The 22163-nt window shown below is 42.0% G+C and overlaps 1 protein-coding gene across 3 annotated transcripts in view; it reads left to right on the plus strand.

Annotated features, from left to right (window-relative positions):
- The window catches only part of XPO6 (exportin 6), a 110688-nt gene that overhangs the window by 54979 nt on the left and 33546 nt on the right, over window positions 1-22163 (plus strand). For 2 of the 3 annotated variants that reach the window (XM_081553370.1, XM_081553371.1), the window contains exons 7-12: window positions 1592-2045; window positions 5304-5430; window positions 10181-10290; window positions 19069-19177; window positions 20642-20734; window positions 21941-22010. In XM_081553370.1, coding sequence (XP_081409496.1) covers window positions 1592-2045; window positions 5304-5430; window positions 10181-10290; window positions 19069-19177; window positions 20642-20734; window positions 21941-22010 — 963 coding nt within the window. The remainder of the gene's footprint in view (window positions 1-1591; window positions 2046-5303; window positions 5431-10180; window positions 10291-19068; window positions 19178-20641; window positions 20735-21940; window positions 22011-22163) is intronic. The other variant, XM_081553372.1, reaches the window with a different exon arrangement.

Consider the following 22163-nt stretch of genomic DNA (forward strand, 5'->3'; position numbering starts at 1 on the left):
CTGGTGGGCTGCCGTCTGTAGGGTTGCACAGAGTCGGACACGACTGAAGCGACTTAGCAGCAGCAGCAGCCACCCCCAATTTCATTTTGTGTTATTTCCTTTAGTGTTTGGTTCAGTGCTCCTCAAAACTAATAAGCGAGCATAAGAATCACCTGGAGAGCTGGTACAGCACAGCTTCCTGACCCCCGCAGGTTCTACTTCAGTGGGAGTGGATGGTACCTGATCGTTGGTATCTTTGGCCAGCTCCCAGGTTATGTTGATGACCTTGACTAGACCAGTAGTTTCAAATTTTTGGTCCTCGGGCCTGTTTATTCTCTCTCTGTTTTTTAAATTGAGATATTTAATATAACTGACATGTAACACTGTTAATGTTAGTTTCAGGTGCATAACAATGGTTTATATATATTTTGCAGAATGATCACCACATTCTGATCTATCAACAGTGAATCTGTTAACACCCATTGCCACACATAGTTACGAATACTTTTCTTGGGGTGAAAACTTATTTTATACTCTCAGCAACATTCAAATATAGAATACAGATTGTAAACTATAGTCACCATACTGTACATCACATCCCTTCCCCAGGGCTTATTTATCTTACAGCTGAAAGTTTGTACCTTTTTATCACTCTCAGCCTATTTGACCCACCCTCAGCTCCTGTACTCTTAAGGATTATTGAGGTCCTCAAAGAGCTTTATGAGTTTTATCTGTTGATATCAAAACTGAGAAAATTTAGAAATATTCATTAATCCTTTTTTGGGAGGTGTCATTTTATTTCTCCTTATATATAAATGTATCTTGGTTTTATAGTGTATTGTTATGATAGTACTACTGTTATATCTGTGCACATTTTAGAACATTATAAGATTTTATGACGGCTCTCCATTGTGGCGCACAGGCTTTCTTTGGTTGCGGTGAGAGGGAGGTCGAGTCTCTGGTTGCCGTGCGTGAGCATTTCTTGTTGTGACACAAGGGCTTCTCTGGTTGTGGAGCATGGGCTCTAGAGTTCACGGGCTCAGCAGTTGTGACCCTCAGGTTCTCTGTTTGTGGTTATGTGGGCTTTCTCGGGGTATTTTAGTTTCCTGACCAGGGCTTGAACCCGTGTCCCCTGCATTCTTTTTTGATTGGAATATAGTCGATTTACATATTAATTCTTTTAAAAGTAACTGTACTGAACTCAGTACATATAAACAAATAATATATCTTAATGAAAAAATAACTTTCCAAAGCAATCAGAAATTTTTACTTAGAGTGGAGTTATTTTATAGTTTGTAAATCTCTAACACGTAGCTTAATGATAGACAGCTTTTGCTTTTTCTTGCTTGTGGAATGTAGCCTCTGGAGAGCTCTGTTTTACACTTGAGAGATAATAAAAGTGAGAGGGGAAAATAGCATTCTTTTAAAAATAGTTTGAATTTGTGAGCCCCCAAAGGGAGTTCCTGGGGACTCTTAGGAGTCCCCGGACCAAACTTTGAGAACTTCTGCTTTGTACTCATGCTTGGTTTTTTTGTTTTTTAAGGAGAATTCTTTCTTAAGTTGGTTTGTTAGAGATTTGATGGTGTGTATCTTAAAGGCTTTTGTGTTTCAGGTGACTTACTGAGTAACCTGTTGCAGAGTCCTAGTTCAGCCAAACTGTTGAATCAGCCAATCCCCATTCTTGATGCGGAGAGTGAGTATATCTGTTCCCTGGCCTTGGAGTGCCTGGCCCATCTCTTCAGTTGGATTCCTCTGTCTGCCAGCATCACTCCGTCCCTCCTTACCACCATCTTCCACTTTGCACGCTTTGGCTGTGACATCCGGGCCAGAAAGATGGCATCAGTTAACGGCAGCAGCCAGAACTGTGTGTTGGGTCAGGAGCGAGGCCGGCTGGGGGTCCTGGCCATGTCCTGCATCAATGAACTCATGTCCAAGAACTGTGTGCCTATGGAATTCGAGGAGTACTTACTGCGTATGTTCCAGCAGACTTTCTACCTCCTGCAGAAAATCACCAAGGATAACAATGCCCACACAGTGAAGAGCAGGCTAGAAGAACTCGATGAGAGGTAATGAAAACAGGTGTGGCTTCGGCTGTGCCCCAAGAACGGGCCTTGACTGTTGATCACGTTGTGCGACATAGTGTCCGTAATCCTCTTTGGTTTCAGAATCTGGGGCTCCTGGTGAGGAACGGAGAGGTAGGTGTGTACCAGTAAGTCTGAGCTTAGCCAGAAGTGCTCGGGTGGTTAAGGGAAATGAGTCGAGGAGGAAAAGCGATTGTGCATTGTACAGGTTGGTTGTCTTCTTTGCCCATCCATCTCCTGTCCTCCCTTTCTCCCTCGTCCGCCCTCTTCCTCACTCTTTGCCTGCAGGTCTGAGGTGGTGCAGGAGCGGGGACCGCTGCTCAGGCAGAGCCAAGCACAGGAGAGGAGGCCCGTGGAGGTACAGGAGTTACACTCGCCCTTCCTCGCTTGGTGTTGCTTGTTGGTTCTCGCTGTTTGACTTTTCCCAAATGAACGTCGTGCAGTGTATAGGCATGTTGTCACTATTGTAAGTTTTACACCGCTGGCAAGGTTTCCTCAGAAGAGAGGGGAGGTGTTCATGTGGGCAGACACCTGTGTTTCTTCGTTACTGTCCTCTTGAAAGCAGCCTCAAGTTACTTCGCCTGTCTTTGTTAAGGACTCAGATGACTCCACAGTGAGCTGAGGCGCAGTCCCATTGTCTATTTCCCTTACAGATGATGTCCTTTATGACTCTTACCGTGTTCATTAATGTGATGCTACTGCTGTGTAAAAACAAGGGAAGATTGGAAGCTTATATATTAAGAACATTATGTTGACTGTTCAGAAAGTTTCAAGCAGATAAATTGTATTGAATTAGTAAATATTTCTAGATTGCCTGGGAGCAAAAGTTGTTAGTATTTTAATCAATTTTCCTTGGCTTGTTTTTGTTAAACTATACAGAGTTAAGCCGTTTCTTTTTCCTTAGAGTAAGCAGTGGGATATAAAGTCAAGTGCTTAAAGTCAAGACGGTTCTAGTCCTTTTTAAATTTAGCAAGTTTGACGAGTTTTTCTAAAGTTGAAAAAAATTGGTATGTAAGATTATTTTGGTTTGATTCATTGTGAACAAGCTCTCTGTGAAATTTTCTTTGTATATTCACAAAGGAACTCATAATCTGATATGGTAATATGTGGGTTTATTTTGCATTATTTGATAATGGCTTTCTATTTGAATTCAAAAGTATCAGCTTTCAAACACAACTGTATATGCTTATATCCTTTCTAGCTTTGGTTAAGAAAGGCTGTATCTTCATATGATTGAAAAAACCCAACAGTTAACCTAGCAGCTTACACCAACCATCAAATAGATATCAGTTGTTTTGACTTTTACTTGTAGTCTGCCGTCTGTTATGGCTTACATTTGGGTGGTATAGAAATGTCATCATGGATGATGTATACTGATTTTGTCACATGTAACTTTTGTGCTCTTGGTTTTATATTTTAATCCTATGCTTCCTCTTGCCATGTGAAAGCTGAGAGGTGCCTGGAAGCAGAAAGGTGACATGAACAATACTGTGTGCTTGCTTCCTGGCTCTTGGGTCCCTTCTCCCTAATTCTAAACAGCTAAGTCCTTTCTCAGTTGTTTAGGAGCTACTTAACCCCAGGTTTCTTGCCTCTCTTCTGCTTTTTTTTCTAACTTTCTACTGCTCATTAGCACCTGTACCAGAAGGTGGGCAAGGGAAAGAAAATGAGGTGAAATAAAATCTGAATGTTAGCTGCCAAACAGTCTTGCCTGTATTCTTTTTAAAAATTGGGTTGGAAATGAAAATAAAATTGAGATTGTGTGTTACATGACCTACGACTTTTCCTTATTCTTTTATGGGTGGTAGGGAATTGAGTACATCTTCCTAAAGAGCGCAAAATGGTTGACAGCTTTGAATAACCATGTCAAAATGTAATAAGCAGAGCAAGGAATGAAGAGTTCCTGCTCTTGAATCTTAGTGATTGAAGGCCTTAGAGAGAAGTTCTTTTGTACTTTCCCATCTCTAAAGTTGATTGGTGCCTTACTGTTTTTTAAGTGTTTGGCCCCATGATTCTTATCAAACAAAGTAATTGTTTTTATTTTTTAAAGCTTCAGATAAACTTACCTGTGTGTGGAGGCCACACAGACAGATTGGTCACCCTTAGGTGCTAGGTCCCAGGAGCAATTTGGGATGTTTATTGATGGGCCAGTTTTGCTCTTCTCAGGACTAGTCTTCTTCCCCTTTATTATCTCATATATCTTTGCTTTAAACAAAAAAGCCATCTTTTTGCAGTTAGGAGTTTCAGAATTGCTTTTAGCCATCATATAATTTTTGACTAAGGCCGAGTTTACCTTTTTTTAATCAGTCTCTGAAATGTGATTTATGGAGGTACACCCATCTCATTTTCTAATCACCTTTTGGTATTGAGGGGCTTATAATGACAGTTTCTGAAATGTGAGAGTGATGATGTGCTGTGTATTTAATAACAGACATCTCTTATCCTTACAGCTGTGACCCACACTCCTCTGTGAAATGATTTTTGAATACAAATGAATTGGGAACTCCCTGTGATGTGAAAAGAAAGAGCACTGGATTGGGAGTGGATGGTGGTCCCATTCTTCCATGAGCTGGCTGAGTGACCTTGGGCCAGTCACTTTGTCTCTCTGGGCCTCATCTGTAAAATGAAGCATCGCTAAATTGTCCCTGAGTCTTGTCCAGCTCAAACAGCCCTCCTCCCTTACCTCTGAAATTTTTTAGAATGAATTGGGACGTGCTGTGTTTAATTAGCACCAGAGCCAGAGGGAGGGGAAAAACATGAACGTTGGGTTGCAAGCTTGACTAGGTCTTACCTAGATGCCGCGCCTTTTGTGTAGCCTTGTTTTGTTTTGGGGTTTTGAGCACATTCGTTTTAATATTTTGGCCTCCTAGCAAAGAAAACCAGCCCTCCAGACGAGCCACATTGAAATGACAGCCAATCCGCCCATCGACCTTTTTAGTACCATTTCCTTTCCCTCTAATTGGGTCATAACACTGAGTTAGCAAATATGAGGATGCTAGCTTATAAGATGCCTTAGTAGATGGTGTCTGAGGATTAAAGTTGCTTTTCTGCTATGTTTCAGGTGGTAATGGAATGAAGGGTTGCCTGACCTGTAGGTAATTGTTGCAGGCCTTTATATTTTTAACTGAAAATATGTTATAAATCTGTATAGTTTTGTACTGAAAGAAATTTGGATTGAATTGAATTCTCCTCAAAGGAGGTGACTGAGTTTCTCACTGTCGCCTTTTGTCTTCTTGTCTTCTCTAGCTACATCGAGAAGTTTACTGACTTTCTGCGGCTCTTTGTGAGCGTTCACCTAAGGAGAATCGAGTCCTACTCCCAGTTCCCTGTGGTGGAGTTTTTGACACTTTTGTTCAAGTACACATTTCATCAGGTAAAGCACTGGAATAGCCCACATCCATCCCTTTCCCACCCAAGAAGCCCACTGTGTTATTTTGGGGAGAAAGAATTTCTTTATTTTATTTTGTGAACATTTACATAGTGCTTACTATATGAAGATGAACACCTTTATCCTTCATAACAACCCTATGAGGTAGGTATTATTATCATCCCCATTTTACAGATAAACTGAGGCACAAAGAATAGCTTGCTGAGGGTCTTAGAGTTAGTAAGCAGTGTAGCCAGAATTTGAACCCATAGGGCCTTTAGCTGTAGTCTGTAGCTGTCACTAAGCCTTCCCACAAGGAGACGGTAGATAGTGCAGCTCTCAAGAGTTCAGTTTTGGTGGATCCAGTTGTTAACCCCATTCAGCAGTTGTTTTTTGAGTTCCTATTGTATTTCCTCTTAAGCCAAGTCCTTTCTTTTCATTAGAATTTACATTCTGGTGACCCAGTATTTTTTATTTCTGTATATATTTTAGCAACTTTATTGAGATAGAATTTACTTGCTGAGAAATTCACCCATTGTAATTGTACAATTCAGTGGTGTTCGGTAGATGTATAAATTTGGGCAGCCATCTTCACAGTGCAGTTTTAGACCTTTCAGTCATGCCCTTTCACTTGTGCTCATTTGCATGTCTTTTTTTTCCTTTTATATAATTGTTTTTATTTTTTTAAACTTTATTTTGTTTTGGGGTATAGACTATTAACAATGTTGTAATAGTTTCAGATGGACAGCATAGAGACTCAGTGATACATATATACGTATCCATTCTCCCCCAAACCGCCCTCCCATCCAGGCTGCCACGTAACATTGAGCAGAGTTACCTGTGCTGTACAGTAGGTCCTTGTTGCGTGTCCTTTTTAAAATAAGCTTTTTGGGGAGTTCCCTGGTGGTTAGGATTCTGGGCTTTCACTACCATGGCCTGGGTTCAATCTCTGGTCAGGGGAATTGAGGTTCTGCAAACCTCAAGGTGCAGACTGCCCCGCTCCCCTCCAAAGCTTTTTGTTGAAGGGTTACACACATAAAGAAAAGTGTGTAAATCATACGTGTACAGCTTCATGAGGTTTCCCAAAATGAACAAAGATTTCCCAGGTAACCACCACCAAGTCAAGAAATAGAACGTTACCAGAATCCCCAGAAATCCCCTCATGTCCTTCCCAAATCCTCCCCAGTACTGACTTCAGCAGCTCAGATTAGTTGTGCCTGTTTTAGAACTCCTCTAAATGGAAGCATACGATGTAGATTTGTTTGACTTTTTTCATTCAACATTATGCTTACGAACGTCATCTTTGTTGTGTGTGGCAGGAGTTTATTCTCACTGTTTTATAGGAAGTCATTAGAAAAGCCACGCCACTGCCGATTTGGGCTACTTCCAGTTTCTGGTGGTCATGAATCATGCAGTAAATGTTTTTGTGCCTGCCTTTGGTGACATGCATAACTCCTTCTGTTGGTGTGTACTAGGAATGGAACTGCTAGGTCAGGGAGGGCCTCTGATTTTATAAGCAGTCATTTTGTAACTTCATGAGGCTAGAGGAGAGGCAAGGGTGGAGGCCTGGAGGCCTGTGTGAATGTAATCGGGGATTTGGAAGGGCATGGGTGGAGGAGGAGGAGGTTAAGGAATTGATGAGATATCTGATAGAGGGGCCAGTGAGCGCAGAGCTAGGAGAAAGCCGGCTGAGCTCACCAGGGCTAAGAGGAGACAGAGAGGTGATGCTATATAGGAGGGTGAGGATATAGGAGAGAAATATCAGAAATGGGACAGCTTTGACGTTGATCTGGAGAAACTGGAAAGAGAATCAAGAGAAAAGGAAGGCTTTGATTGATACTTTAGAATAAGTGCAGTAGATGTGAGAGAGAAGGAACCAGTTCTGGGATCAGAAGGAAGGGGTTTATTTGGGAAAATAGAAGGAAATGTCGTATAGCTTTGCTCTCTATGTAAAATGGGATCTTTTTAAGATATATGTTATAGAAGAAAGCTTAAAAAATATTTTAAGTATGCATGTCTAATGACTACTTCTTCGGGTATTTAAGCTCGGGTTATTTCTAATAGGCCTCTGTCCTTGGACAAGTCTTTTAAATTTCTAAGGAGTTAGACTGCAGGGGGCATCTTTTTTTTTTTTTTAATTTTTGACTGAGCTGGGTCTTCCTTTCCGCACGAGGGCTTTCTCCACTTGCAGTGAGCGAGGGTTACTCTCTAGTTGCGTTGCGAGGGCTTCTCATTGCACAGCACGGGCTCTAGAGCCTGTGGGCTTAGTAGTTGTGGCTCATGGGCTAGTTACCTTGCGTCATGTGGAATCTTCCTGGACCGAGGATTGAACCTGTGTCCCCTGCATTGGCTGGTGGATTCTCAAACATAGAACCACCAGGGAAGTCCTCTAGTTCTCTTTTTGTTCCTTATCTTGTCGCTTTAGCAGGCGACTTTACTTCTGAGCCTTGGTTTCTTTAATCTGTAAAATGGAAAGAAGAAAAATATCTCTCCGTTTTCCAGGACTGTTGTGAAGGTCAAATAGACCAAATGCAAATGGAAACAGATTCCCTGGAGAAAAGAGTAGTGGTATCATTAGTTTCCTAAAGGCGCTTGCCAGGGTCTTTAGTGACTAACTGGCTCTGGAATTTGATGAGTAAATCTGAGTATGGGTACATTTTAGAAAGGAGTCTGTGAGGGCTCTGCAGAGTTGGCACCACAAGTGCGGTCAACCCATCCACCTTTATGACCTTAGCATTCTGTGCTCAGAGCAGTCGTCAAAGGCCAGATGGTGGGCAGCACAGGAGGCCTCACAGTGGGTCCTGTAGATATGGATGTGAACCATGGTGTTTCAGGTCCTGAAGAGGGTGTCCCTGCCCAACTTTTCTTCCAGCCTGAAGCCACATAGTAAATCCTCAATTCAAAGGCATGAGAAAGACGTGTGTACTTGTGAAGCACTTTGACATAGCCATTAGCTGTTGGCTTTTCTCAAAAGCCACATGCGTCTGATCAGTTATGTTTTTTGTTGAGGGAGCTGGTAGGTATTGCTTTTCAAATCAAGGAAGGGCGATTAGGTAAGCTCCTGGCAGGAAGCACAGCACACTACAGCCAGGACAAGACTACATCTCCTGGCTGCCAGTCGAATGCCTGTCCACTGGCTACCCATATTATTTCCACATGGCTTATTGTGTTTTTTTTTCCTGGCTTATTCTTCTGATTTATTTTGTGCTCTGAGGATGGCCCTGCCAGTGGTCCTGATTGAGCTGTTAGCAGTCTAGTTCCAGGGCTGCCCTGTGGGTTATGAGTGGAGTCTGCCACTTTAAAAAACAAAAGTTTACATATTTGGCTGTGTTGCGTCTTAGTTGTGGTGCATAGGCTCTCCATTGCGGCACATGGGCTTCTCTAGTTGTGTTGCACGGGCTCCAGAGTCCCCGGGCTTAGTTACCCCACAGTATCTGGGATCTTAGTTCCCTGCTGCTGCTGCTGCTGCTGCTGCTGCTGCTAAGTTGTTTCAGTCGTGTCCAAACCTTAGCGACCACATGGACTGCAGCCTACCAGGCTCCTCCGTCCATGGGATTTGCCAGGCAAGAATACTGGAATGGGTTGCCATTGCCTTCTCTGCTTAGTTCCCTGACCAGGGATCAAATCCAAGTCCCCTGCATTAGAAGGTGGATTCTTAAACACTGACCACCAGGGAAGTCCCTGCCACATTTTTTAAGTTTATAGCTTTTCTGTCTTAGACTCAGCCTGGGTATAGAACTCTCACTGTACACCACCACCATCGTCATAAGTTACCTCTTGGACAAATGCCATACCTGCCCATGTAAACGTCTGGATTTTCTTGGATCAGAAATGAAAGGAAGCTGATCTAAGAAGATAGTGGTATAATTTCTTGCCATATCTAATCCTGCTACCAATGATGTAGTTGAATGAAGTAATCACAAGTAAAACCAAAGAGTTCTTATAGGTAGCAAGAATTTGAGGGGATACATAAGGGGTTGTGGGGCAGATTTGCCACAGATGAAACTGAATATGTGTGAGGAGGACTAGATACTGGAGAAAAGAGTGCCTGGATTTTGCAAAACTCCTGAGAAAGTGCAGTGGTCCAGTTGCTAGGACCCTACGAAGACTTGTTCTCTTCTCACTTTGTCCTTATCAGAACTTGTGGCGAGAGGTTGCTGTTAGCCTGTTGGACACATCTACTCTGCAGATGAGCCAGAGCCTGTGGGTCAGACTTAACGAGCTCACTTTATCTGTCATGTAGGAAGACTGCAAGTGTTCCTTTCCTAAGGTTCAGATGGGTAAATTTGTCACTTAGAAGCCACTGAAACTTAGTTTTGGTTTTGTAATAGTACATAGTGGAAAGAGCATTGGCTGGGGGAGTAAAGAGACCTGCTCCTATCCCTGACGTTGAACGTATCTCTGGATCTCAGTTTCTTTTTCTCTGAAGCAAATTTGAAATGGAGGATCAGTGATAACTCTCCACATCACAGTCTCAGAGTTCAAGATAGGTGTTCTCTCGGCTTATTTTGTAAATTGGTTTGTTCTGCATAATAGCTCCTTAATGATATGTTCCATGGTACCCTTGTCTTGTTAGTTCAGCAGGGCCCAATCGTGAAGACCAAATAAAAGACACCAATTGTGGTTATTACCAAGAAGTCGAGGGAACCTAGGCTTATGGTTGTAGCGTTCTGGTGGAAGCAAACACTGGTGGGTGTGTTTCTAAGGAGTAGCTGCATTAAGTAATTTCATTGTCTGGATTTCTTTTGCACCATAGCCTACTCATGAAGGTTACTTCTCTTGTTTGGATATCTGGACGCTCTTTTTGGACTATCTGACAAGTAAAATTAAAAGCCGTCTGGGAGACAAGGAAGCAGTTCTCAACAGGTAAACCACAGAAACATTGATAACTAGAAATAGACATTTTGGTCAGTTTCTCTTGTGGCCTAAAGAGTCTGCCACGCAGTCAGACTGCTTTAGTGAAACTGAGTCACATTAGCTGTTTAGGTAGTAATGCCATTGAGCATTCTCTTCTCTTCCCCTTAGATACCTCATTTTTAAAAAACATTTTTCTGATTAAAAAAGTAATATGTATTTTTAGGTATGATAATGCTTTTGTGGCCCCTTCTCCCCCATGACCCTTACTTTAGAGATATAAGTTGAAGTATTTATTGGATGAAATGATACAACACCTGAGATTTGCTTTAAAATAATTCCCTGGGGCTAGTGGGGGAGGTGGGTTGACCATGTGTTGACAATTCATGTTGAACTTAGTTGATAGGAACTTGGAGTTCATTATATCCTCACTTCTTTTGTATGTGCTTGAAAATTTCCTAAATAATGAATACTTGTCAGGGAAAAAAGTATTTATTTTAAAAACTAGTAAAGATAGAAAAATATAAAGAAGATAAGTTTTCTATAATCCCACAATCCAGAGATAATTCGTTTTGTATGTCTTCTTATAGTTTAGAAACAGAAAATGGGGAAATGTTTTTTTCCCACGTTTTTCAAGCCCATTTTTCTTGTTTGCAGGCAGAAAGTATGTTTCCTGTACACTGTGATCCTTATATATCTAACTATATGAAGCTAATATATCTAGAGTGCTCAGCACATTACAAATGCTCAGTAAATAGTATCAGTGGTGGATGGTGGAGATAGTGAACACCCCTCTTCTAGAGAGTGCCAAATGGAGGTGGTGAGGAGAACTCCCATCTAGGGAGAGTTGGACTGAACCTCTTAAAACCTTTCCATTGCTGAGGTTTGAAGAGTTTTTAAAATTGTAAACGGTATTTGCATTCCAAGTTTAAGCATCTGCACTTTCATTCCCCAAACTATTTTTATGATTACAAAATAGCTTCCAGCTTGTTGTGGTGTCAAGTCACATGTGGTTCTGGGTAGTATATTTGTGTATCGGAAACCTTCTTACACAACAGTAGATCCTGTTTTTGGTGAACTTGCCAACTGTGAGTAATTGTGTTGTTGAATGAGATTCTTCAAAGCAAAGGCGCTTCCACCAGATTCTCTTTCTTGTATGCTGAGCAGTCACATCCTTTGCTTCTGGGACTGTGCCTGATTTTGCTATATTTAAGTGGTTAGATGGTCTTTCATATCGCTCAGACTTTTTGGAAGAATAAGCTGAGGAAATGATCAGCACGAAAATGCTTTTGAAAGCACAATACGAATGTGCTTTAGGTGAGGAGAATACGGTATTGTTCCACTGAGAATATAAATACTTGTGCTGATTATTGCACCAATAGAAGGAGCGGTGGTGCAGTTTAAATTCCTTTTCTGCTTCATGGTAGCAGTGTTACTTTTGGTCAAGTCATATGGTAATCACATTTCCTCTTGCAAAATGAGCATACTAATACCTCTCTTGCAGAATGGCTAGGATTTAAGGAAATTGTGTATATAAAATACCTGGCATAGTATCGATCACATGTTAGGCACTCAAGGGATGGTCTCAGTAATGACCACACAGTAATAAGTCAGAGAAGATGTTGCTGTCGTTTGGCTGAGGTGATGACTGTGGAGGTCAGTGACAGGACCCCTGGACAACAGAGACTCCTCAGTCCACTTGCAGATGTTGACCTGCCTGCCTGCCCAGGAGTCTGTCGTCATAGTTGTCAGCGGTCCTGGCTGACCACTTTAAACACCAGGGATTTTTCTCATTGATCATTTGATTATTATCCTAAATAAGGCTTTCTGATATTTCATGACTTAAAAAAAAATACACATATAACACTTTCATACTTTTAAAAAACAACCCAAATGTTCAAAGCTCGTCTGTGGTTTATGCCATTAAATGGTAACCATCGTCTGGGGGAACAGCTTTTCAGTCCGACACTCCCTAGTGGTCAAAGGTAGCAGACTACAAAGAAGGATGTACAAGGTAGTCTACTGCGTACTCAAAGAAAATAGTTGAACTCTGTTTTTCTTGTCACATCTTATGGAGCATAGTTATAGAAGTGCATACTCAAAAAATCTGAAGTGAAAGTTTTGAAAGTTTGGCCACCACGGCTCTAGGTTATTTTGGAGATCCCAATATATGAAGCAGCTCATAAAGAGCACTGGCTGCAGATAATCACTGCGTTGACTTTTAGTGAAGAGCTTGTCAATGCAATCAGATGTTTTTCAACTGATAAAAATATATCTGAAAGAAGTCAGGGGGCTTTTGTGACTTGAACCAGAATTTCAGAAGCAACTGGTCTTGCAGGAAGTAGTCAGATGTTTTCTTGGTGTCTTAAATGGGAGACGTAGGTGTGGTTAAGTCATAGAGACAGCATTCAGTTCCTGTCTCTTGTGGTTTTTAGGTTTTGCATCATTCCTGAGAACAAAGTGGTAGGCTTTGTAGGCTACAAATTTAGAAGCACAAATGTACATAGATTTATTTTTGGTCCTAGGGGTTTGGAAATTGGAGCTCCGCATGTTCCTTGCTCAGTGAGGATGCTCAAGAATTTCTTGTTCAGAGCTGGTGGGGACTTGGAGGACTTGAGTCCCGGTGTTAACAGATAAATGTTCTATAATGCACCCAGCTGAACTAATTGCTAATGGGATTCACTGTCTGGGTTTGCCATTTTGAATCAGTGGTGTCGGAAGACCTGAATTTCAGTCTCCTTTTCCCCTTTGTACTTTGGGAATGGTTGTGCCTACTTTACAAGTTGTTGAGCAAATTAAATGAACCAGTGTGTGTAAAGTACCTTGGCTGATAGTAGATGTTCAGTAAATAAGTATTAGTTCTCATCCTATGTCTCTCTCTAACTTCCTTCTCTGGGTAGAAACTTATTTTTACAGGAGGATGAGGAAACTTGAAGTGTGTTAAGCAACCTAAAGTGACCGAGTCATGTCCTGTGAACCCCTTTGTCATGACAGTACTGTCAAGTGCTGGCCACAGACCTGCCAGGGATTCCGGGTGACATTAGATTGGACTGTAAACAAATGTGGGTAGGCGTGAGAAAACTTGCTGCCCTTTTCTTGTGAGTGGGTTATTCTGCTTAGTAAAGAGGAATTGCCATTGTGACACACAGCATTTTGATACAGTTAGTAAAAGATATTAACTAGGTTTATGTCAGGGCTCCAGTAGTTTTCTAGCTCTTGCTACACGAAATTCATGCTGTTAACTGCCCCAGAGAGCAAGTGAATGGGGTCTTAGTTATTTCACTGAGTTGAAAAAGCTATCCAGGATTGTGCTCGGTGCTTTGTAGTTATCTGACTTGGAGGTTTGTTGATTTATTGCCTGCATGTTGATTCATCATACATTGACTAAGCACCTGCTGTGTAGTTGCCTTAACATAACATTTTATTTAACTCTCAGAAGAAGTTGGGGTGCTTTTGAAATCACATTTGTGGTTTGAGCCACACAGATCTGTAGGTTTATTTCCATTGTATATTTAAGCATTTAATGCTCTAAGTTTCCCTCTGAGCACTGCTTTAGCTTTATCTATCAAATTCTAATATGTTTTAGTTTCCTTTTTATTCAGTTTATTTTGTAATTTCCCTTGAGATTTCCTCTTTGGTGTTTAATTTCTAAATATTTGAGAATTTTCCCTGTGTCTTGCTGTTGTTTTCTAGTTTCTTATGATCTGCAAACATATTTTGTGTGATTTCAGTTCTTTTCAATTTGTCAGGATTTGTTTTATGACCTACTCTTCTTGGGGCTTATTCATTGTGCTTGAAAGAGTGTGTATTCTGCTGTTGTTGGGTGGAGTGTTCTTTATGTCAGATCAGGTTAGTTGATAGTGTTCTACATGTTGTCTTTTTTCAGTTTGTTCTATCAGTTACTGAGAGAGGGGTGAATTCTCCCAAGTAAAATTGTGGATTTGTCTATGTCTCCTTTCAGTTCTATCAGTTTTTGCTTCGTTTATTTTGAGACTCTGTTGTTAGTTTCTAGAGAAGGAAATGGCAACCCACTCCAGTATTTTTGCCTGGGAAATCCCATGGACAGAGGAGCTTGGTGTATTACAGTCCATGGGGTTGCAAAAAGTCAGACATGACTGAGCAGCTAAACAACAACAACTGTTAATTTCACACAAATTTAGTTTTCCCTTTCAGTGTATCTACTGAGTGTTTGACTATACTTAATGAGTTTTTTAAGTGGTTGCTCTGTATATTAAAATGCATATATATTTAACCTTTCGAGTTAACATATTACCACGTCAAGTGTGATCCAGAAGCCTCACCACTTTTTTGCTCTCTCTTCTTGTATTGAGGTTGCCGTGTATTTTACATCTTTGAACAGTGAAAATCCCATCAGACAGTGTTCTGTTTTTGCTTTCATCCAGCATTCATATTTTAAAGACCTTAAGAGAATCAACAGAGAAACAGTTGTTGTATTTACCCCGAGATCTGCCAGTTCTCTTGCTTTCCCTTCATTCTGAAGTTCCACGTTTCCTTCTGGTTTAAAATTAATTAATTGCTGCGCTGGGTCTTCGTTGCTTTCTCTAGTTGTGGTGATTGGGCGCTGCCCTTCGTTGCAGTGGCTTCTCTTGTTGCAGAGCAAAGGCACCAGAGCACGCAGAGTTCAGTAGTCATGGCTCGTGGGCTCAGGAGTTGTGGCTCGTAGGCTTGGTTGCTCCATGGCATGTGGGATCTTCTCAGACCAGGGATTGAACCCGTGTCCTCTGCATTTGCAGGCAGGTTCTTTTTTTAGAAAAACCTCTTAAAAAAAAATAACTTTATTTCTTTAGTTTTGTCTGTGTTGGGTCTTTGTTGCTGCGAGGGCTTTTCTCTAGTTGCGGCAAGCAGGGGCTACTCTCTAGTTGTGGTGCCTGAGCGTCTCCTTGCCGCGGCTTCTCTTGTCACAGAGCCTGGGCTCGGGAGCTTTCGGGCTTCATTAGTTATGGCATGTGGGCTCAGTAGTTGCGGTGCCTTGGGGCAGGCAGGTTCTTAGCCACTGGACTACCAGGGAAGCCCCCAGGTTTCTTTCTGATTATCGTTTACCTTTTAGATTAGCCAGCTCCGGTTGCCGTAATGAAATACCACTGACCGGGGTGGCTTAAACAATAGAAATTAATTTTCTCTTGTGTCTAGAGAATGGAAGTCATAGATGAGGGTGCTGGCAGATTTGCTTTCTGGTGCGGGCTCTCTTCCTGGCTTGCAGACGCTGCCTTCCCTCCACGACCTCACACAGCCTCTCTTCTGTGCTTGCATGGGGAGGAGGGGGAGCGTAAGCACACTCCACTCCCTCATGTCTCTTTCTCTTCATGTAATTAAGGCCTGCCCCACCCTTACGATCTCACTTGACTTTTATTACCTTTCATAGGCTTTATCCCCAAATACAGTCATACTGAGAGTTGGGGGCTTCAACATACGAATTTTGAGTGGACACAGTTCAGTCCAAAACGTCCTCCAGCTGAAGACTCTCATGGAGGATGCTTATAATGCTAAGTCGCTTCAGTCGTGTCCGACTCTGTGCGACCCCATAGACGGCAGCCCACCGGGCTCCCCCGTCCCTGGGATTCTCCAGGCAAGAATACTGGAGTGGGCTGCCATTTCCTTCTCCAATGCATGAAAGTGAAAAGTGTAAGTGAAGCCGCTCAGTCGTGTCCGACCCCTAGCGACCCCATAGACTGCAGCCTACTAGGCTCCTCCGTCCATGGGATTTTCCAGGCAAGAGTACTGGAGTGGGGTGCCATTGCCTTCTCCGTGATAATTCCAGCATCTGTGTCATCTGTGACAGTTTGCTGATTGTCTTTCCCTTGACAAGTGTTCAGTGTCTCCTCATTTTTTGTATGTCAACTACTTTAGAGCCCTGTATGTGTTTGTTCTACCAGCCTTAGGCATGACTTCCATCTCCACAGTCACTGTATGGTCAAAAATGGGTGCTGAATCTGTAGACATCACACCCGTGATTCAGGCAGCAGGAGTAAAGGGGAGAGGTTGGACAAAAGCAGCTTTTCCAGAGGCCCCACCAAATAACTTCTTTTAATATTTTCTTGACCACTCCTGTCTGCAGAGGAAGACTGGGAAATGTAGTCTTTCATTTGGCATCAGGGCCTCGTGTTCTCTTACTGGGGAAGAAGGGTGTTGGGTAGGCAAACGACAGATATAAGCTCTAGGCTTAAGTGTTTGAACTTAGCCTTTCTCTCAAGTCTACTGAAGTGGGATTTTGATTGTTTGCAACTTTTCCCACAGATGTTGCCTATTTTATTAGTGATTTTTCTCTGCCAGCTTTCTCCTCTGGGCTATCATGCTTAATTACTTATCTTGTCTAGCTTGTTAAGTTATTTGCAGATAATGAGGGACTCTCTGAGGGGTTGAGGCGGGGCGGTGTCTCTGTCTCTGATGAAGAAATGAGCTCCTGTGCCCACAGAGCTCTGAAATGTGACATTTCAGGAGGATTTTTAAGTAGTCTTTAGACCATATCTACAGTCTCAGTGCAGGGGTTGTAACTCTTAGACTGAATGAACTGTACTTGGTCTTGGTGTTGGATACCTTTTGGCTTTGGTTGTCTTGTTGTCCTGGCGCTCACCCATATAAGATTAGGTGATTGATAAGTTAGAGTCCTGTCAGGAAAACAGAAATTACACTTATTTATTTCAAGAATTCAATGTAGGAAATTGCTTAAACAAGTTTTAGAGGAGTGGAAAGCAAAAAGGGAACACTGAGACAACAGATGATAACTTCAAGAAGCAGTTTCATCCCTAGGGCGAGGGGTACAACGGAAAGGTGTCGGGGTCATTGACTATCAGAGAGATGGCCTCCGTGCAGCTAGAGGTCAGATTTCTGAGGGGAGGGAATCACCCAGTTGCAACAGCTCAGAAGAGGGGCCCCAGGGAACTGGGACTTATTCCTTTGAGGAGAGGTTGTGACCTGGCTCTTGTTGGCACCTCAGAGGGTGTGATGGGGCTGGCTTGGGGAGTGTGGAAGCTGGAAGCTGAAACCTATTATTACTGCTGTTACTGCCTGGGGACCATTGTTGGTGTGACACTGCCAGGACAGCAAGCCCACAGGAAGAATGGGGTCCCTTTGCCTTTCAGTTTTGCTCCAGTGTTTGATAGAGTCCAGCAAGCAGAGATGAAATATGCTGTGTGCAGTCTCAGTCCCAGCATCACAGAGTGTGGAGAGAGTACTGGCGCTGGGAGCTGAACCACCAGGGTGGGTGCTTTGCTCTGTGAGTGGGTCCAGCCTTGAACTTCCCGTAGAAACATTTCAGGAAATGCTTAAGGCAGACGTTTAGGCCACATGATTTGTTCTTGAAAATTAGTGGTTTGTTGGCTCTTGTGCTAGCAACTATTACATATAACTTTGGTGCTGAGTTAGATTCTTCTCACATGTGGAAAGTATCCAAGCCTCAGGCTCCAAATGTTTCTTTGAGAAATTATTTTTAGACAGATCAAAGGGTCAGGATTTCCCTAGACTTTTTCCATGTCTTCTTTTAGGCTTTAAGTGTTCTTAAAAGTTGACTAAAATTGAGGTTTTGGGGAATGGGTGGAGCAGGCTCAAAGCCTGTTGGTGGTTTATGTGTAGAGAGAAGAACATGAGGTGTTGAGTTAGGGAGCCCTGTGTTCAAACCAGTTAGCTTTGTGACCTTGGGCAGTTGGTTTAACTTCTGTTAACTATAATTTCCTCATCAGAAAAGTATCAGTAATACCACCTACCTCTCACAGTTGTTGACAGGATTGAATCATTGGGTTCCCAGGTGGTCTGGTACTTAGGATTCTGAGCTTTCACTACCATGGCCTGAGTTTAATTCCCGCTCAGGGAACTGAGATCCCACAAGCCATGTGGTGCAGCACCCCCCCACCCCCCAAATCAAATCATTGAGTTAATTGATATTTATATATAGTACTTATAATCCTCAGGGCAACCACTGAGGAAAAAAACTTTAAAATATATGGTAAAAGAAATGGCAAGGGAATTAAAATCAAAAATATCTATTTAACACAAAAGGAGGCAGTCTTAGTGGAAGTGAGGAATAAAAGATAAAACATAGAGAAAGCAAATAGCAAAATGGCAGAAGTAAGTCCTTCCTTATTGGTAATTACTTTAAATGTAAAGGCTTAACTTCTCTAGTTAAAAAGCAAAGATTGGCAGAATGGACTAAAAAAACATGATCTGACTACATGTTGTTTACCAGACTTGAATTTTTAAAGGCACAAATAGGTTTAAAGTAAAAATATAGGAAAAGATATTCCATGCCAACAATAACCAAAATAAAGCTAGGGTAACTACACTGTGTGTGGGGGTATTCTTAGTCACTCATTCGCCTCCAACTCTTTGTGACCCTTTGGGGTATAGTCCACCAGGCTCCTCTGTCTGTGGGATTTTTCAGGCAAGAATACTGGAGTGGGTTGCCATTGCTTCTTCCAGGTGATCCTCCCTACTCAGGGATTGAACCCATGTTCTGTGTCTCCTGCATTGTGGGTAGATTCTTTACCCACTGAGCTATACTAAGATTAGACAGAATAGACTTTTAAGACAAAAATTTCTACCAGAGACAAAGGATATTATACAAGAATATGCCTGGAAACAGTTGAATAAGTCACACCCCTGCTACTGTCTCACTGTCACAAACACTTGGCAAACCATAAACTAAGTTGTTTAGATGCTTCTTGTGTGTGGTAATCCAGCGTAGACACCATTCCCTTCAGAATGCAGGGGGCCTTTTTGAAATCCTAGGCTAAAAGCCTGCTTTCACCTGATGTTGCATTTCTCCCTGCCTCATAGGTACGAAGATGCCCTAGTCCTCTTGCTGACGGAGGTGTTGAATCGAATCCAGTTCAGATATAACCAGGCCCAGCTGGAGGAGTTGGATGATGAGACTCTGGACGACGATGTAAGCAGCACACCCTCGTTGGCCTTAATCCTTGTCATGCTGTGGTATGCATGGAAATGGAGACTTGGAACCCATAGCTCTTTGCTCTGGAGACTGTCTTTAAGCCAGAGCAGTCTTACAGTTTGAGTTACACACTTGAAATTTGTATTCTGCTGGTCGATTTGGGTTTATAAACTGTAAAAAAGTTTTATAGGCATTTACCTATATGGACTAGAGATGTAAGTAAGGAAACCATACGTACAGTGAAAAGGGGTTTAGTAAGAACTCGGCATCCCACCTATTTTTCCCTGCCTTGCATCCACACTCTGGGCAACAAATATAAGCTAGCTGGATACTGGTAGAGATAGTTAGAGATACTTAAATGATAAGGCTAGAATGAAAGGACATCTCTTTTGACTATATTTTATTAATATAAACTTATATCTCTTAAAATCAACCTTAAGTTTATTGACACTGGCGTGCCCCACATTGGTAAGAAAAATGTCTTAAGGATACAATTCCAGTGTTCCTTTTTCTTAACCACCAGGCATTTAAAATTTTTCAAGTCACTGTTATGGCTCTCAGAATAGCAACCACTGTGCTGTGGTTAAGACCTTGAGGGTAGCCATATCTGGGTTAGAAACAGCCTTGTGCTTGGAACCAGATGGCCTAGATTTGACTCTGTGCAGCCTTGAGTACGAAGAAGGTAGCAGTCTGGTCACTGACTATTCTCTGAGGTTTAATTTCCACATCTCCCAGGAGGGGAAGGATATGTCTGGACCGACCTGTGTTGACAGTTACTTAGGGCAGCACACATGGACATAGTGGCCGCGTGCCTGGTGGACAGTAGGTGCTTGGTAGCACTTGATAGACTTTAGCTTCACTTCCTGTTACCTGTTTGATATAAGCCAGTGCATCTCATAGTTTAGCCTGAATAAGAGTGACTGTGAGACAGCTTGTTAAGCAGACTTTGATTCAGGAAGAGGGTGTGGGGGGGGTCGGGGGAGAGCATGGCACAGTATTTGCATTTCTGACAACCCCCCACCCCGGAGATGCCGATGCTGCCTGTTCATCGACCATACTTTGTGTAGCCCTGGTGTGGCCGGTTATATAAGCTCAGGAACAGGCTGTCTCAGAAGGTAATGAATGACAGATTCCCATAGCTGGGATGACGGAAAGGGGACTTGAGTATTTATTTCACCAGTCACTTTTTAAAATCTCTTATTCCTATGACAGGGAGAAAAGTAGGTCATTCTGTGTGAATTGTTTATTTTTTGAGGAACCAGCTTCTTATGACATTAATTCATTGGATCAAAATTTTTTTTTTTTTAGCTTGGCCTTTTTAAAGTACCAAATAACCTGGTTTACTATTTCTTTACATACTTATGTCTGAGAGTGGGCTTGAGGTGGAGGGCAGGCTGGCAGGAAAGCTGATGAGCCTCTGCCGTTCTGGGAAGAGCTTATCCTTCTGTGTTTGCCCCACAGCAGCAGACAGAGTGGCAGCGGTACTTACGCCAGAGCTTGGAGGTAGTGGCCAAAGTGATGGAGCTCCTTCCCACACACGCCTTCTCAACACTGGTAACTCACCATTTGGAGGGGAACGAAGAGCCTAATTATTTCCCTGCATATAGCATGAGTAGTGAGGCTTTTGTGCTCACCAGTCTTATAAAATGTATGTATTTTAAACAGAGAATAATAATTACGATAACTGACCCTCGAATTTAATGTGTTTAACATTTCCTCCTGGTATTTTAAAATCAGCTTTGTAAAGTAATTAGCCTCCAACTAAAGTAAATAAATTTATAAAAAAAAAATAAGTAAAATCAGCTTTTGGAAGCTCTGTTTTCCTCTCCTAAACTCTTGGGTGTAATATAAATTTTACTGATGCCTTCATGCTTTCACCAGTGGCTTACAAGTGGCCAAGCCAAGTGGAAGATTTATTTATAAAAATTATACTGTTGGAAAGTTAGCCTTTGTAAAACCCTTGGCAGATTATTTGCTCAGCACTCTCTGTCTATGTTTATGTGAACACAGAATTCTTAGTCATAAGGACTGATTTCATTCACTAAGTGATGCTTGTTATTTAAAGGAATTTGGTTAAGTCCATTTCTCCTCTAAAGGCAGGATAATTTACTGGGGTCAGGTTTGTGTTGCACCGCCCAGCTGTGTCTTGTGTTCTCTTATGGAGAGTGCCATTTTATTTTGCCGTCTGCATTTCTTGGGGACCTGTCATATTAATGTCTTACTTTTATCTTAGTGGTGAGTTAGCAGCTTTAGGAGGAAAAGGTAGAGCTCTGATTATGAAGGTCCTGTCTGCTAAATGAGTAGGGCAAACTGACTCCAAATAATTTGGCTGTCTCTTCACTCTATCATGCACTTTAATAAGGCATAACTGCACTTTTTTTCAAGGGCAGGGTTTTCCTTGGACTTGAAGGGAGGTGGGTCCTGTCTCAGAGCTCTAGAAAGTATAGATCATTTGGGGTCTTGATATCCTCTTTTAAGGACATAATTGTCATAATAATCATAGTGCTTTGTTTAGAAAAGTATGGAACTAGTGCATTATTTTCTTTCTTATTCCAGATATTAACTGGTGGTTTTAATTGTAGAAGACTTCTCGGGGCTGAGAGGTGCTGAGGGGTGCCACCTCTTCTTAGCTGCGTGTAAAGGCTCCCAGAGAAAAGTTTTTTACCCTGCTCCTCCCACTACAGATACTTCTTTCAATGTTGAAATGCTGTTAAAATTTGCATTTATGTTTTTTTTAATCTTTTGTTTCTTTGTTTTCAGTTCCCAGTTCTTCAGGACAATTTGGAAGTTTATCTGGGGTTACAGCAGTTTATAGTTACTTCAGGGTCAGGTAAACTGTCTTTTATTTTCTAATTTAATATTCTGAAAAAACATCCTGCCCGGAGGACCTGGGAGCAGCTCTGCAGCAGACGACCTGGTGGAGCTGATCATGGGGATTGTCAGCTCTCCTGTGTCAGTGTTGGTGTTGTTTAGTCACTAAGTT

The sequence above is a fragment of the Giraffa tippelskirchi genome, chromosome 13, assembly GCF_054371585.1.
Source record: "Giraffa tippelskirchi isolate mGirTip1 chromosome 13, T2T-mGirTip1v1.2.pri, whole genome shotgun sequence".
Taxonomy (NCBI): domain Eukaryota; kingdom Metazoa; phylum Chordata; class Mammalia; order Artiodactyla; family Giraffidae; genus Giraffa; species Giraffa tippelskirchi.